At 36.6% G+C, this 16,385-nt stretch overlaps 2 protein-coding genes across 7 annotated transcripts in view; one reads left to right on the plus strand and one right to left on the minus strand.

The window, feature by feature from the left end:
* Positions 1-12,877, minus strand: part of Abl (tyrosine-protein kinase Abl) — a 28,677-nt gene extending 15,800 nt beyond the window's left edge. For 2 of the 6 annotated variants that reach the window (XM_068287267.1, XM_068287262.1), the window contains exon 1: positions 11,536-12,877. In XM_068287267.1, coding sequence (XP_068143368.1) covers positions 11,536-11,938 — 403 coding nt within the window. In that variant the 5' untranslated portion in view covers positions 11,939-12,877. The remainder of the gene's footprint in view (positions 1-11,535) is intronic. The other 4 variants (XM_068287265.1, XM_068287266.1, XM_068287263.1 and 1 more) reach the window with 3 other exon arrangements.
* A 531-nt stretch (positions 12,878-13,408) lies between these two features.
* On the plus strand, positions 13,409-16,051 carry mbf1 (multiprotein bridging factor 1). Its single transcript, XM_068286801.1, has 4 exons — positions 13,409-13,568; positions 13,695-13,818; positions 14,781-14,941; positions 15,102-16,051. Exons 2-4 carry the CDS (start codon positions 13,695-13,697, stop codon positions 15,252-15,254), a joined length of 438 nt encoding a protein of 145 aa, XP_068142902.1. The 5' UTR covers positions 13,409-13,568; the 3' UTR covers positions 15,255-16,051.
* Positions 16,052-16,385: the final 334 nt, after the last annotated feature.

Below are 16,385 nucleotides of genomic sequence, written 5' to 3' on the forward strand. Positions count from 1 at the left end.
AAAAAGATAAAAGAAAATGTAGATTTCATCTATTTGCATTCGCCTTTGTTTTTGTTTTGTTCATGTTTATGTTTTATGGCTTATTGTCATGTATTCTTTTTGCTTTTGCTTTTGTTGTTCTTGTTCATTTGCATGATATTCGTCGTTCATATGAGAATAAGAGTGAAACATTTTCATTCTCAAACATTTAAAAAGCGTGGGCGTATTTTACAGATAATAAATTGTACAAAGTGATAAAAAAAAAAAACTCAAAATAAAAGAAGAAGAGGAGTTGGAGCAAAAATACCATTTGACCATGTAAAAGCTTTAACTTTGAGGGTCACACAGAGGAAGAGTATAACCAGACGACAATGGGATGGGGGGGATAAGAATTCCTTTTGTCAAAGAAAACCATGGGAAAATGACAACAGAAAAAAAAATGGAATGGAATTATAAATGCGTGGGTTTTCCAGTTGTTGGAATGTGAAATTGTGTACTAAATCTAAGATTATTGTTAGTTATTTCCTCTTCTTTTTTTGTTACTGTTGTGATTTGTTATGAGAGAGTGTTCCAGGTGGATTTATTTCTTGGAAATCTCTACTCTACTTAGACAAAGAAAGTCTAAATGAAATCAGGGTAACTTATTGTCGAAGATTCCATATACATTCACTTCCTCTCTTGCTTATTAATAGTTAAGAAACCTAATTGATTGACTTAAAATTTCAAGTGTCATTTTGCTATTTAAAATTTATTTGGAAATTTTTCACGCTCTCTTTGCTGCTACTTAATGTGACATCAAAAAGTTTCTTCATCATAATAATAATATCCAATTAACGACCAAAAGTCGAAGTTGAAATATAGAGAGATCAAAGTTTACAATTTTATTACTCAACCGTGTAATTACGGGTGAAGAGAAGAGACGGGGAAGGGAAAGGGAGAGACATTCAGTCAGCAATCAATTCATCATCTAAGTACGCACAATTTTCAGTTGTACATCAGACCGGAGGAAGAAGGAAAAGGTACAAAAATTTGATTATCCCCAAAAAAAAAAAAAAACCTTTTTAATGAACATAATTTCCCCAAAAAGCCCTTGGCTACTGCTTTTCTCGATGTTAATGGTTGATGGTGGTGCTGGTGCTGGTGGTGCTGTACTATAGTGCCCTGTCATTGTCATTGTCGCATTATTTCCCAGTTTACATAACCTGAAAGCAACAGAAAAACAAAAAACTCTTCTCGAAACAACTGTCTGTCATATCCGTTCATTTGTCTAGCTAATTGTTGGATAATGACAGAAAATTCCAAAAAAAAACAACATCAAAAATATATAAAATTAAAAACCAAAGATTAACAACGAAAGTTTAATGCTCTTATGCAGTATTTCAGTATTTAGAAAAACCCTTCTAAGAAGATATTTTGAATACTCCAAAAACTAATTTAAGCTAATAAAAACAATTTGAGAAACGAATTTCGTACCAAGAAAAAGATTTAAATCGTTGTAAAGTTGTCAACAAAATTATCATGTTAGAAATGTTTTCATTTCGATTGCGATTTATATTTGAAAATGACTCAGAAATGACTCCATTAATATTTTGTATACCAGTTTACTATCTGGCAATGAATTATACATGATTGAATTTGTAAGTTTATTACAATATTTTGAACATAAATTTTCTTTGTAACGAGGGAACTAGAAAATTGGCTTAGTACTTATTTAAAATATTGGAATATGTAGTCTGTAATCGAGATAATTGTTCTATAAGAATAAATGGGGTGTTATCTTACACTCAAATTATATTTTGTGTACACTTTGTCAATGAGTCAATGAGTTGAACTCAATCAATTTTTGTTTAAGTCTATAGAATAAAAAGGACTTTCGGGGCAAAAAAAGAAACTTTTCCTAGATATTGCAAAATTCTAGACAACGGGAATATGTCTCTTTACTTTGAGGGTATACAAAATGTACATACACATACATACATATTGTATATAGAAAAATTGGTTAATTTTTATTCCCTCAATTGTTCAGCTGTATTTGCTTTTCGCTTGATTCTTCGCTTTTCTTTTGCCTTTTACATAATCTTTTAGGCCTTACCTCATGCACTCAACACCAGACAGACAAAATATTACGCATAATAATAATAATAATACAAAAAAAAAAAAAAGAAAGAAACAAACAAAAAGTTTGTATTTTCTTTTTAACCACAGTTTTCACTTTTTCCTATATTTACCTGACGTGTGTCTGTTTGTAATTATTAACATTTTCACAGTAAAATGATTTTCTCTAATATTGTTACTACTTCTCTTCTTTCGTTTTATTTTACGCGCTTAATTCGACTTTCAGCTTTACTCAAGCGTTGAGACGCCGACGAAAACAGTTTTCATTTTCATTTTTCGTTTTCTATTTTGTTTTCTGTTTAAATGATTGATTGATCAGTTTATAAAGCTGTTTCAATTTGTTTATTTTGATTATGAATGAAGAGCAGAAGCAGAGAAAAAACACAAAAAATTGGCGAGAAATCAGTGCAAAGTGAAAGTTTAGCACATTATTTTTATTTGATTTTCATTTTCACCTGTTCATCAGGCAGCTATTTGGCCGGGCGGCATATGAGTTGATTGAACTGAGCACACGGCGCATTCAAAGTAATTAAGTAAACAAATTAATGAATCAATTTAATAGACTGCAAAAAAGTGATAATGCAGCAAATAACAACTGATAAGCTCTGGAGTGTGTGTGTGTGTAACAACCAAATTGGGATAGGTTGCTTGCTAGAGAGAAAGATAAGATGAAAAGGGAGGGGGAGAGGAGTTGGAGGAGGCTCAATGTTTCATGAGTCAATTGGGGATTACCCAATAGACTTAAGCAAGACTTTTTGGGTTCACTTTGACATATTTTAAGTTAATTTTAAAGAAATTTTGTTCAATTTGTGTATATGTATGTAGTATATAATTCTTTTAACACCTTAACAGACAATTTATTATCAACCAATCTCATACACAAACACACGCGCAAACATACTTTGCCTTTAGCTTGAACAAAGAAAAAGTTTTTCCTTTTTTTTTTTGTTGCTGGACATGAGAAGGAGAAGAGTTTCTTTTCGAAAAAGCAGCCAAACAGCTGTCAGTGACATGAACAGGACAAGGTGCGGTTTGGATTCACTTACTCCCCCTGAACCGCCCCACACACAGACATACCACAATTCCATCATCTCTATCGTCTCATCACGTTCACAACAACAACAACAACAATGTCGGCAAAAGGAAATATGGTGAAAACTATTTAAAGTCAGAGCAGGAGTAAAGAGTAAACACTTCATTTCTGGTCATACATACAGTGAAAACTCCCATAACATACACTTGTATTATTCCCATCTCTAGGGTGAATACAATTTTGGGCAACGATCGACCAGGTTCCGGCCAAGTATGGATGTTTTTACTGTACCTACAAGTACCCGAGATACAGATACATAGAAGGAGAAGAGGAAGATTCTGTATTTCGATTTCTGTTTCTGTTTAGTTTAGTTGAAGTTCTTTCCTTGGTGATTCAGTCGCCGGTTTTGGCCTCGGCCTCCTCTTCATTTCCCTTTTGTTGTTGCTGTTCTTGTTTTTTGTTTTTTTTTTCTCTCCAGAATTCTTGGAAGCAAGTGCAATTGCGAAGACGACGACGACGACGCCACGGATGTGGATGTGGCATGTCGTTTAAATATTATACCAGACAGGCATAAAAAAAATTGACAGACGTCGCCAAGGCAAAGGCAAAAGCAAAACGAAACGAAATGAAATGAAATCCCTTTACATTTTGTGCTAGCAACGACCATTAAGATACCCTTTTCGCTTTGTATGGATTGTAGAGGATTTCTTTGTCGAAATCACCTGATGTGATATCTCTCTCTCTCTTTCTCTCTCTTCTCTGTCTTGGGCCAAGAATATTTTAAACCAAACCCTTTTTGGGGCAAGAGGGTAGCAAAAACCGAAAGTGGCGGTTAGAGTAAGAAAAAGAAGAAGTTGCAAAAAGGCCGGCCATTAGGCAAAGCAATTAAATGGAATTAAATTTCACATTAATTATGAGAAGAAAAAAAAGAAGATATTTTACAAACAAACACACACAAAAGATCATCAGATCAGTTAGGTTAATTTTAACTTCTTTGGTGCTTTTTTGGACATAATTTTCATTTCACAAACAGAGAGAAAACGGTTCACTGACCACGCAGACAAGTGAATAAGAGAGAGCGAGAGAGAGGAAGCGAGCGACTGGAGCGGTCGGGTGGGAGCTCTTAGATGGCACTCATCAGCCGATGCCGGTCAGCTGGGAGAGAGCAGCAGCAGCCCCCACCAAAACAAGACATGCCAGGCAGAGAGTGATAGAAAGGGAGAGAGAGACAGAGAGCGCCAAAGAGAGCCATCCTCATCCTCATGTTTAAACAGGTTTCTTTTCTTCACTTTGGCATTTGTCATGCTTTTTCTTTTTATTTTGTTCGTTATTTACGGTAAATACTTGGCAATTTTCTTGATTTGTTTGTGCACAAAATAGCAACAGCAACGCAGCAGCAACAACAACAACAACAAAGTACAGAAACAGCAACACTAAAGTCAAAATTTGGAGCTGTCTATTTTAATGACTTTTCATGTCGATGGGAAAGGGGAGTTCGGCTTGGGGGTGGAGTTAATGGGAGTTGAAAGAAAATTGATAAGAAAGAAAGAAAAAAAATGACAGAATTTGCTTTTGTTAAAGAGAAATTTGAGATACATACATACATAGATGAAATTAGAGTGAAAGGTCTTTAAAGGGAGAGTTAATTGAAATGGTTGTCATTTAGCCAAGAAGAAGACATCATTTCTGGTTTCATTTTTCTTTCAACAATAAACGTGAAGATCGTAACATTATGCCCCACAGTAGAAACTTCAATTTCATAAACATTCATACAAATTGACTAAATATTTTAAATATTTATAATACCCTTATTGTGACATTGGGTGTTAAATATAATTTAAAACCTTTGTGTTTGTGTGTGTGTGTGTGTGTGTGAAACATTGCTAATTAAAATGTGCGTCATGTGGCCAAGAGTTCTATAAAAGGAATGCCAATTATTCACTCAACCAAATTCTATGAAAACAAAGCAAATGAGTGGTTTTTCCCCTCCTATTTTTTGTTTTTTTTTTATTTTGCGGTTAATAATATTAGGTCTAATTTTAAATTCAAGCCTGGTTTCTAATACATACAAACATACACATATGTACATATGTATATTTATATTATGAATAATTTTCAATCATTAAAAACATAATTTCTTTCTATTAAAGTATTTTTCTATTATTGTCATTTGCCGGCATTTTTCCCTCATTTCCTTCTTCAAATGCGTCAATTTTCTTTAATTCCCAGTGGAGCATGGAGAGTGACAGAGCGTCAGAACGGACAGAGAAGGGCAGAGGAGAACTGCCAAGAGACTTCGCCTCATTGAAATTTGTTTGCATAAATTAGCTGACGAAACGTAAAGAAAGAAAATAAAGAGAATGTGCGGGGCAAAGCAAACATAAGAGACATAACTTTATTTATTTTTTTATTTTTTTGGGGGTGAGGGGAACAGAAACTTATTAGCATTAAAAGATTCTTAAGTTTTATATACTTTTAGCTACAGTTTCCCCCCTCTCATTTTTCTTTAGTTTTCTTTGCTCTTGTTTGTTGTTGTGATTATTTAAGGTCATAAATATTGACGCCACTTTGATTGATTGACTATGGGGGGAGACTCCATAGTGTGAGAGAGATAAAAATAGAGTGAGAGAGAGAGAGAGATGTTGCCCGAGTGCATATTCTATTCGTTGGAAGGTTCTTTCTGATTGGAAATTCAGGGTAATTAATTGCCAGCAAAAGTTTATTTCGGTTTCCACCTAAACCGAGTCCCAGCCTGTATTTGCTTTCAACTTTATCTTTCCAGTGACCGACTGAAAAGTGGAGTGGGAACGGTTCGGGAGGCAGTTAAGAAAGGGCTGCCGGTGCCTGTCGCCCCTTGAAAATGTTTTGTTTACATATTTGTATGTATATTTATTTCATTTCGGCTTAAGTTTATTACATATATGCATTTTGTATGCTTTTGATTAAGTTGAAACGACGATTTGTTTCCCCTTTCAATCTACTTTTCCTCCTCCCCCTCGCCATATGTACCAACATGTATACATTTTGTATGTTTACCGTTTAACAAGCTGCCAAGGCCGAAATTATTAAAGCAAATAATAATAATATATACAAACATTTCACTTTTGTTTTGCACTTGATACATGTACATACATTTGTGTGTACCTATGTATGTTTTTACGTACTTTTATTAAATAGTTTACAGAATTTCAGTGAGTCAAACCTGTTTGTTGGGACTATTCTTTCCCCAACCTTCCCCGCCTTCACGGTAGTCGCAGTTTATAACCAATTCTGATTCCATCAATGGGAACGCGAATTGCATTTGCACAAATCACGTTCGAAATTGCAACTATTTTATTTGAGGGCCAAGAAGAGGGTTACGGGTGGGGTGGGCTGGGGTGGGGGTCTACGCTGAGTTTGGAAGGTGAGAAGAGATGGAGATTATTTCTTGCCAACCTGGCACGTTCATGACACAAAACATAACAGCAGCAACACTAATCTCTATCTCATTCGCTGCGAGTCACTACTCTCTTAACTGTTTCTCTTCTGTATTTGTGTCTTTGTGACTACTGTGTCGCTGTCTCCCTTTTCTTTTCACAGTTGGCTCTTTTTTTCTTTTCTTCGATTGCAAATGTTCTTTGTGCAAAGAAGTGAGAAAAAGAAAAGAAAAAAGTTAATCAATTTTCAGCTTTATAGTAGTTAGGGGGAAGTGGCGACTTGTTAAAGTGGAGTAGAGTGTGCCAGAGAGAAGAGCGAGGAAAGAGCCTGAGATTGAGTAACAAACTTTAAACTGAGACAAAGAAAAAAGTTTATCCGCACACATACATAAATAGACTTCTCAGTTCAAGCTGTAAGATATAGCCTTTCTGATTTCACAAATACTTCATTTTGCGGCCAAGTTAATAGTTAAATTCGATATTGGTGACATTTGCGTCTTTCAAACACATTTAATCCGAGAATTTCCGTTCGGCAAAACTATGACCTAAACATTTCTCTATCGTTTTTGTTTCCCTTTCTTACTTAATCTTTCTTTATTTTTATTTGGATTCATAATTACAAACTCATTTGTGTAAGCGATTTGCGAGCTATTTAATGCTAGCATATTATAATTAACTTATTTGATCCGCCCTCCTCTCCCCAGCCTGCTTGCCACCTCGCAGCATCCCTTACTCATTATACAGCTGATAAGCCAGTTTTTAGTATATGTTTATATATGTATGTGTACAATTGTTGTTACTGATTGAGTCACCCATCCATCCATCTATCCACAACATTCACATAAAGCAATATTTTTTGTCAAGTTCCCATGAAGTTTCATCTCTTTCTTTCAATTTAGTTGATTTTTACTAGGAAAATTCACATTATTTTTGCCAAATAATCATACACACAGATAAAGGGAGAGAGAGAGAGAGAGAGTAAGGGTAGAGGGGACAATGTTAGAGAAGAATGTTGTGTGAGGCCGGGAGGGGGTGTTTTCAGAAGGAGATGCAATGCAATTGGCAATTGCCTTTTGTTACGTTTCGTTTCATTTCGTGCCTGCAAATGCAATTACAAAATTACAATGTAAAAACTGTGTTGTCTGAGGTTACCAGATTACAAGCTGCTCCAAACACACGAACAACAGACGGACAGACAGATATACGAACCAAAAACCCAAAAGCCTCAAGCCCCCAACCAGGTAAATTGTTGGAGCAGATCTCAGAGTCGCGAAACTCAAACTCAATCACACACACACACACACACACACAGGAGAGAGGTGAGTGAGGCGACAAACAAACCCAACATGACAATTGACAAACCACCAACGAGGAACAGTGGAGCAAAGGTCAACAAATTGTTAATATTTATTGCAAAGTTGTAATAATAAATTAACAGATAAACACCAGGTTCAGAGAGAAAGATAGAGATATTAAATTTATAACTGAAAAGCATTGATAGATTTTCTTTTTCGCAAATTTTGTTTAATTATTGTTTCAAGTTAGCCTAGTAATTGATTGAATTTGTTGACCCAATTCCTTTCCCTACTGCACTGTGTCCTTGTTCAATCAAATTAACATTCATGTTATATTTTCATGTCTTCTATTGAATTCGTTGTTGACAAATAATAATTTTTTGTTTTATTATTTGATCGAAAATATCTGGTTTGATTTTTAAACCGGCTTTAAGAGCTTCTTCTTGAAGAAAAATTGCCTTTTTATAGCTAGTTTTATTTAACATTGTTTAAAGTTTCATACAGTTGCTTGGGATTAGAGAAGTGATCTAAATTTGTTTATTGCTTAATGGCTCTTGTAAGCATACACTACATAACTATAGTTAATCTGAGAGGCTTTTATTGTTGAGAAGCTGTCAAGTGTGGAGTAGTTTCTATATAAAAAGCCTTTTTTATGATTAACTCTTTCAGCTAACAAGCTAAATAGGAAGACCAAAAATAAAATTTGATTCGATAAGTTTATATAAAAAGAAACGGAATTTTACATTGCTTAAATAATAGTTAGCACAGCATCTAACAAGGTATTTGTTTTCTTTTTTGGGCTAATTTAATGTCAATTTTGAATGATATGAATCCACAGTAACTATTTTTTGAAACCACATAACTGACAATAGTCAAGCCAAGTTGAGTTGAGTTTAGTTGAGTTGTAGGCGGTAGTAGATACTTGTAATTAGATACTTTTTTGGTGGCATCTGCTATGCGCTATGTAAACTGGAATAGATTGCAATCGCTTGGGAAAAAATAGCAAAAGCAAAACAAAAAAGTACATATACATAATAATAATCTTGGCAATGCTTCAATGCGTTTGCCAATACGAAAAAAAATAAAATTGCATTGCAAATGGGTAACATATGCGGCACACACACTCATACGAAGCTAACCACGTCTCAAAAATAGACTCAAGTGGGAGGCCCAAGGCCTAAGGCTTTCCCCCCAAAGGAGTGTGACAGAGAGAGAGAGAGAGAGAGAGCAAATTTTTTTTTTAAGTGTTGCTCACACACCTTCTCGCTCTCGCTCTGTCTCTAGCTCGGTTACCATTACCAACTCTATTTCTCTCTAGCAGCTAGCTAGCTCGCTCTCCACTTTCTGGTAATCTGAGTAGCCTGTCAAGTTTTCCTACTTTTTGCTTGACATGCAAGCGGCAAATTATGAGACGAGGCAAATGAACTTTTTACAAGGCTAATGTTAAAGTTAAGGAGCAGGGTAGGGCAGCGCAAGAAAGGTGTGTGAGAGTGTTTGTGAGGACCGCAGTGGGAGAATTGACTAACAGGTGACACAGCAAAATAAGAAAAAAATTCATATTTTTTTACACTTATTGTGAGAAAATCTCTTATTTATTTTTTCAGGATTAACTGAATATCCTTTTTATGCCCCGTTCGTCTTCACCTCTAGGCTTCTGTGAATCAATGCAATCAAATGTTTGGGAATAACAAAGTAGTGAAATATTTATAAAACTCTTTTTAGTTTTTTTTTTCTTGTTCACATTGACTCTATTACTAGCTGTTTCTTCTCTGTCTGTCTCTCTCTCTCTATCTGTTGTCTCGTTTAGGTTTATTAATAGATTGGAATACATGCATATGTGTATGTACATACATTTATTTCAAGGAGAGGAGACTCTTCATTCTGCAGTGAAGTTTTCACATTTTCCAGCACCAACAGAAACAACAACAACAAAAGTGAAGTGGCATGCCATGCCATGTTTTGCCCACTTTCAATCAAATGTCGTAAATCCTTTTGCGCTTTTGCCTTTTTGATGTTTATTTTAGTAACTCTCAGTTTATACTCTACCCTAGGGCAGACATTTGTTCAGGGGTATGCTATGGTAAACGAAATGATAGGGTATCTTAGGGTACCGTTGCTTGATTAAGACATTTTCGTTGTTGCTGCTGTTGGCCTCCCCATTTTTACTACAAATTGCAATTGCAACAAAGTTGCCGTTACCGTTAACCGTTGCCGTTGCCATTGCCATTGCATTTTCATTTACAGTTGGAGTTTAACTTGTCAATCAGTCGGAAACATCTGTTCCAATTAGATATTGAACGGAAAGGAAAACACAGCTGCTAAAAGTTATTCATATCAACAGAATAAGCAACCTTTTTCTTCTGATAACAGAAATTTGCGGTAGGACGACAAATGAACATGAAATGTACTGAGTAATAAAAATGGCAAAAAGGAAAATCTTGTAAAGCAACGGAAACACACACACACACACATGTGAGAAAAGAAAGAAAACGAAGTGTGCGTAAAATGATTGAAATAGGAAAAATTTCTAGAAAGCAACAGAAAGGGGAGTGGAGAGCGAAGGGAGAAAGGGACAAGCCGATCTAAGCCAGTTCAACGCCTAGCGGGGGTGGCTAGGTCACAAAACAAATTTTCCTCCACCAATTCTTTTACATTGTGTGTGTATTGTGCGGGCGCGCGGGCCGTTGGGCGGTGTAAAGTGACAAGGGTAGACGCATGAGATGCATGCAGCCAAAAAAAAAAAACCCGCCCCCATTTAACCAAAGCCAGGCTAAGGCGGCGGCAGAACAAAAACAACAAGTAGAAAACTAGCCGGCAACAACAACAAAAAAACATAATAATAAGAGTGAACGCCGCCGCACACACAAACACACACACACAAACTTGCACGCACACGCGCGCATACCGCCTTCGTTTGAGCCTTCTCTTTCTTCTCTTCTTCCGCGCTTCTCGTCATCTATGGATAATCGGAAGCAATGAAAACGTAGAAATTGGCTCAATTGGAAAGCAGCATGTGGAGTGTCTCAGTGTATGTGTGTGTATTAGAGAATGAGGAAGAGAGACGAAATCAAAGCGAGAGAAAGAGAGAGAGAGAGTGTGTGTGTACCGGGCAGATGGGTAACACGGTGGGAGTATGTCGCCTTGCATCTTGTACAAAATTTTACACTTCGCAACATAGACAAACAAACAAAACTTATATAAAGCCTTAATGGTTATTAGATTCGGAAAAACGAATTAATATAGACAGCATTTTTCAGAATATTTCTAGTTGAGCCCCCTTTAATAAGATTCCTACGAGGTTTTAAAAGGTTTAAATAAGATTAGTTGAAATTAATTGTTCACTGACAATTTTGAGGTAATTCAAAATAATTGTCAAATTTTTATCCAAATTTTTTATTTTATTTGAAATTCTATTTGATTAGAAAAAAAAAGGACTCATGGATATGGCTCTTATTGGCACACAAATTTGTATGTATACATTTTTCTTTATTTGTTGAACAGTGTAAATATCAGCATGCTCTGTGTGTGTGTGTGTGTGTGAAAAAGAAAGTAGGCGGGGGGAATTCGGGAGTTGGGTGGTGGGAGACAAAGGAATGAGTTAAAGTGCATTTCGATGTTGGGTTCTTGGGTGGGTGCGCTGCAGCAAATGATGAGAAATGCCATGCAATATTTGTATTCCTTGCAAATTGTCACTCACCATTGTGCTCGGTGAATATATTGAGACCCACAGAGGGATTACAGCGATTATCCTTGTGTCCTCCACCGCCGCCGCTGCCGGCACCACCGCCTCCGCTACGTTGTGATAATCCGCTGGAATTGCCGCTGCTATTGCTGCCACCGCCTCCACCACCTCCACTGCTGCTATGACCATGGCCCACACCCGCTGAGGAGTTCTTAATGCGTGAGCCACGCAATGTGGAGCCGGCTGCCAAGGAACCACCACTGACCAAGCCACCACTACCACCACCGCTGATGCAGTGGGGCGATACTGAGGCCACGGGACTGCTGTTGGATAGACCAATGCAGCTGACGGGTACGCCGCCTCCAACACCTCCTCCGCTCGAGTGTGAGCCGCGCTCCTTGCCCTGTTGAGCACCCATTCTCCCGGCCCAAAAGCTGGAGATGGAGTTTTGGGTGGTTCTGTTTTTTCTGTTGTTGCACTCTCGTTGCTTTTCTTTTTTTTTTATTTTTTTCAATACTTTTTCTCTTCTTTTCTCTCTTCTCTTTTTTTAATTTTTTGCTTTTTGCTTGACTTTGACTTTATTTGCACATTTTCTTTTCCTTGCTGCTTCTTCTTCTTCTGTTACTCTTTTCTCTCTACTTCGTGTTCACTTGAAAAAAAAGGAAGTTTGCGATTTTTGTCTGTATTCTTTTGCTGTTAAATTACAATTATTTAACTCGTTTGCATCTTTTCATTATTTTATATTTTTTTCTCCGTTTCTCTTCTTATATATATTATTATTTTGTTTAGTAGATAGAGAAGACAAGTGCGTGTGTGTGTGTTAAAAGGGGGGGCGGACGACAAACACGCCCTAAAAAATGCACTTTTCGTCTCTCTCGCGCTGCTGCTGCTCTCGCTCCTGCTCTCTTTCTCTCGCTCCCTGAATCTCTTTCACTTTCGAATATTTGCCAGTAAAAGATTTAATACATTCTTCACATTATTATCAATTATTGGCACTTTTATTCTCTCTCTTTTTCTACATATATCTATGCATTTTTCCAATTACACACACACGCACACATTCACTCACACACACACGCACACCCGCTACACTAACCGACTAGCTCGTTCTTTTTTCTTGTCTCCTCTTTCAACTGTTTGGGGAACAGACATCCACAACGACAAACAAAAATGACCTCGAGGCAACTATCTTGGAGGAGTGGCAAAAATATCCCGGCAGATTACGTCCAAGACCTCATTAAATCGATGAACAGACGATCCATACACAATCAATTTTATAAATTTACGAACACGAAAATCCGCAACATCCGCACGTCCGCTCACATCCAATATAAAAACATTAACAAAAAAAAAACAACAATGTGGCCAACTCTTGATAGAAAGTGCAAAATCTAGTGTGACCAGCTAACGATAACAACAAAAAAACAGAAAAAATAGTGGGCTTAAATCTTGAATTTTAAAATGGTGGCGCCTTAAGTTTGTAAAATTATATAAATCTCTGACCATCTTCAGTTTTATCCACACTTTTATCACTCGTAAAGTAATCGAGATTATTGTCGCTGTTGCTAAATAATCTGGTCACTCCACAACAAAAACTCAGTACCATGTGTTGGTAAATGGAGTTTACAAGTTTGTGCTCATTTAGCAGTTTTTTTTTTTTTTTTTTAAATTTCTTTTTTTATAAACTTAAATATAATTTCCAAATATAAAATAGGTTTTAGATAAACATACTTCAAATCAATTCTCGATTGATTGCACAAAATCGTACATTTGGCAAAAAAGCTTTTTCCCGCTAGCTCCACACATATGCCCAGTGTTGACAAGCATCTGTCCCCCACAAGTATTGCAAAACACATGTGATTGAAAATCAGACTATATATTTGGTGCATGCGTGTGTGCGAGAGTGTGTACATATACATAGACATAAATACATATACATATATACGCATTCGCATGCATACTTACTTCAGAGATAGTTCTGGAATTTGTAGTAGTTTTTAATTAAGATTTTAAAAGAGCAATTGAAGGCCTAAAACAAAGCAGTCAGTGTGAGTAGTGTAAGGCGATTGTCAACAATTGAAATACTTTATTTCGGGTTCTCATTTCTTTACACGCTCTCCGTAATTCGATGCAACAAAAATATTCCCATTTTTTTTCGAAATCTCATAAAAAAGATGTCGGACTGGGACACAGTAACAGTGTTGAGAAAGAAGGCACCCAAATCATCGGCGCTTAAGACTGAATCGGCTGTCAATCAAGCCCGGCGTCAAGGAGTCGCAGTGGACACCCAACAGAAATGTAAGTGTAAAGGGGGGATAAAATACTATGCATTAACCGCACTATGTCATACATCCGACAAGCACCCCTGCCAGCCAACCGGGCAAACCCTTCTCCCGCCCGCCGTGGTCTTTGCCGTGCCTCCTTTTGCAATCAATTGATATGTGTGCTATTGCGTGGCGTTTGTTATTGTTGTTGATCTTTTTAGTTATTCTTATTTTAAACAACTTAAGCAGTCATCATTGTTTTTGTTTTTTTTAGATTTCACAATGTTGCGGCAATTAGCAGGCAGCAGCATTTTGATGACAAATGCATTCTCAGAGATAGAGAAAGAGAGAGAGGGGGAAAAAGCTTTTTGGCCTAGTTTACATCGTCCCGGAGAGGGACAGTAGAGAGAAAGAGTAAGGTGTAAGCGACGGCAGGGGGTTTATGGTGGAGTGTGAAATTGAAAATGAAACCTTGCGGGATGCGAGTTATTCGCCTTTAGCTTTTATCATGTGCTCTAAAACATGGAGTAAAACAAACAAGTACTTGTACTTATTGATTTTTCCTGTATACCAATGAAACATTTTCAACGACTTTAAACTAATTTTCAATACTTTTCGCATTATTTTCCTATTGGAACTGTTGTGGGGCAAACTTCTTATTAGAATATTCTCAACGCCAACTCTTACTCCTTTTCTTGTTGGGGTAGGAGAAGAACTGGCTCAAATTGCCACAACACATTCGGAATGCAAAACGGAAAAACAACAAATCAAAATATACACTTTCACTCTGACCTACATTTGCACATATATGTATGTTGTGAGCCAAGTAATCTAAACATAATTTGATATCATAACACGCTCACTTATATATACATTTAAATATGTATATACAAATTTGCATTATCTCAAAGTTGGCTTTGGTGTGGGAATCGAATTACCCAATTTTTGCACTGATTTGCCAGAATGAATTTTACTAATCATAGTTTGAATTTGCAGATGGTGCTGGCACCAACAAGCAGCATGTGACCACCAAAAACACTGCCAAGCTGGATCGTGAGACTGAAGAATTGCGCCATGATAAAATACCCCTTGATGTCGGAAAATTAATCCAACAAGGACGTCAAGGCAAGGGTCTCAGTCAAAAGGATTTGGCCACTGTAAGATATTAATTATTACTATTTAGCTTAATTTAATGCTTAAATACTTGTATAGATCGCTAGCAGATCATATTGTAACTGCAAAGAACTGATAGAATCTATAGTTCTTTAATTCTTTGTTAACAAAATTTTCTGTTTCCTGATTTGTTTTCTATGACAGAAAATCTGTGAAAAGCAGCAAGTGGTAACGGATTATGAAGCTGGACGCGGAATTCCCAACAATTTGATATTGGGTAAAATGGAGCGTGTGCTTGGTATAAAATTACGTGGAAAGGAACGCGGCCAACCAATAGCGCCTCCCGGTAAAAAGTGAGATGATGCCGCTGCGTCGTCTACAACCACTGCTTCACAATTACTCGTAGCAACAACAACAACAACAAAAACAACCACAGCAACATCTACTGCAAATACGTTAACAACAAGAAATGCCAAACACCAACATCACCAGCAACAGCAGCAGCAGCAGCATAATCAGCAAAGCCAACTAAGCCAACAGCAACTTAATCAGCAGCAGCAGCAACAACAACAGAGTCTGCAAGCAGAGGCAGGAGGATGGAGTACTGTGAGCAGCAGACGCAAATGAGAAGCATTATATCGGGAGGCAGTCAAACCAAAAATCAATTCGGATTTTGCACTAATAACAACAACACAAGCAGAAGCATCTACAAAACAAAGAAAAAGCAAAGCAAAAAACAAAAAAACGGATAGAAAAGGCGACAGACAGAGAAAGGGACATATATAGAGAGTCGCCGAGGTGAAGGATGAAGAGGAGAGAAGAAGAGGTGGAAGATAAACCAAACTATGAGCTAAAGATTTCATGATCCGATCACAACATCATTCAAATTTCGTAATCCTTTTTTTTTCTCGATTTGTTTTAATTGAATTTTCTTTTTTTCCAATCTATTTTCAAAAATTATGTATTGTAGCACACACGCACTCACACACCACGGGCAGATCCGATCCGATCCAAATTCAGATCACAAACTGATATTAAAATATATAGAAACACACTACGCAAATCATCTTAGCTCATAGTTAAAAAAATATCATCTACATTTATTTCTTTCTCTGGCATTTTTGTTATAAACAAATATAAGTTCATTTACAAAACCTGATATAATTTATGGAATACATACATATGTACATTTTTTTATGTATGTATGTATATTTAATGACTAATCCAAAAAAAAAAAAAAAAAAAAAAACGAACGAACCAACCCTCTCCTGGGGATTGAGATGGGATAACACAAATTGGGGAGTACGTATTGGTCAGGAGGAGGAAGGACTGGGCTTACTTTTAGGCTGTGTCATAGTTTTCAATAACTTTTAAGCTTCTCTTTCTCATCCAACATTCCAAACCATTTAAGATATAACACATGTAAATTTCTTCGACGAACAGATTAAACTTATCCAGATGGAACTAATGAAGTTCATGACCGATTGC

This window comes from Drosophila tropicalis, unplaced genomic scaffold, assembly GCF_018151085.1.
Source record: "Drosophila tropicalis isolate 14030-0801.00 unplaced genomic scaffold, ASM1815108v1 contig_463, whole genome shotgun sequence".
NCBI lineage: Eukaryota > Metazoa > Arthropoda > Insecta > Diptera > Drosophilidae > Drosophila > Drosophila tropicalis.

What these genes read in the sequence shown, in the direction of transcription:
- mbf1 (XM_068286801.1), top strand. Translation starts at nt 13,695, where the DNA reads ATGTCGGACTGGGACACAGTAACAGTGTTGAGAAAGAAGGCACCCAAA. An exon ending in AGTGGACACCCAACAGAAAT is followed by an intron (nt 13,819 to 14,780) that starts GTAAGTGTAAAG and finishes TTGAATTTGCAG; the next exon opens with ATGGTGCTGGCACCAACAAG. An exon ending in GTCAAAAGGATTTGGCCACT is followed by an intron (nt 14,942 to 15,101) that starts GTAAGATATTAA and finishes TTTCTATGACAG; the next exon opens with AAAATCTGTGAAAAGCAGCA.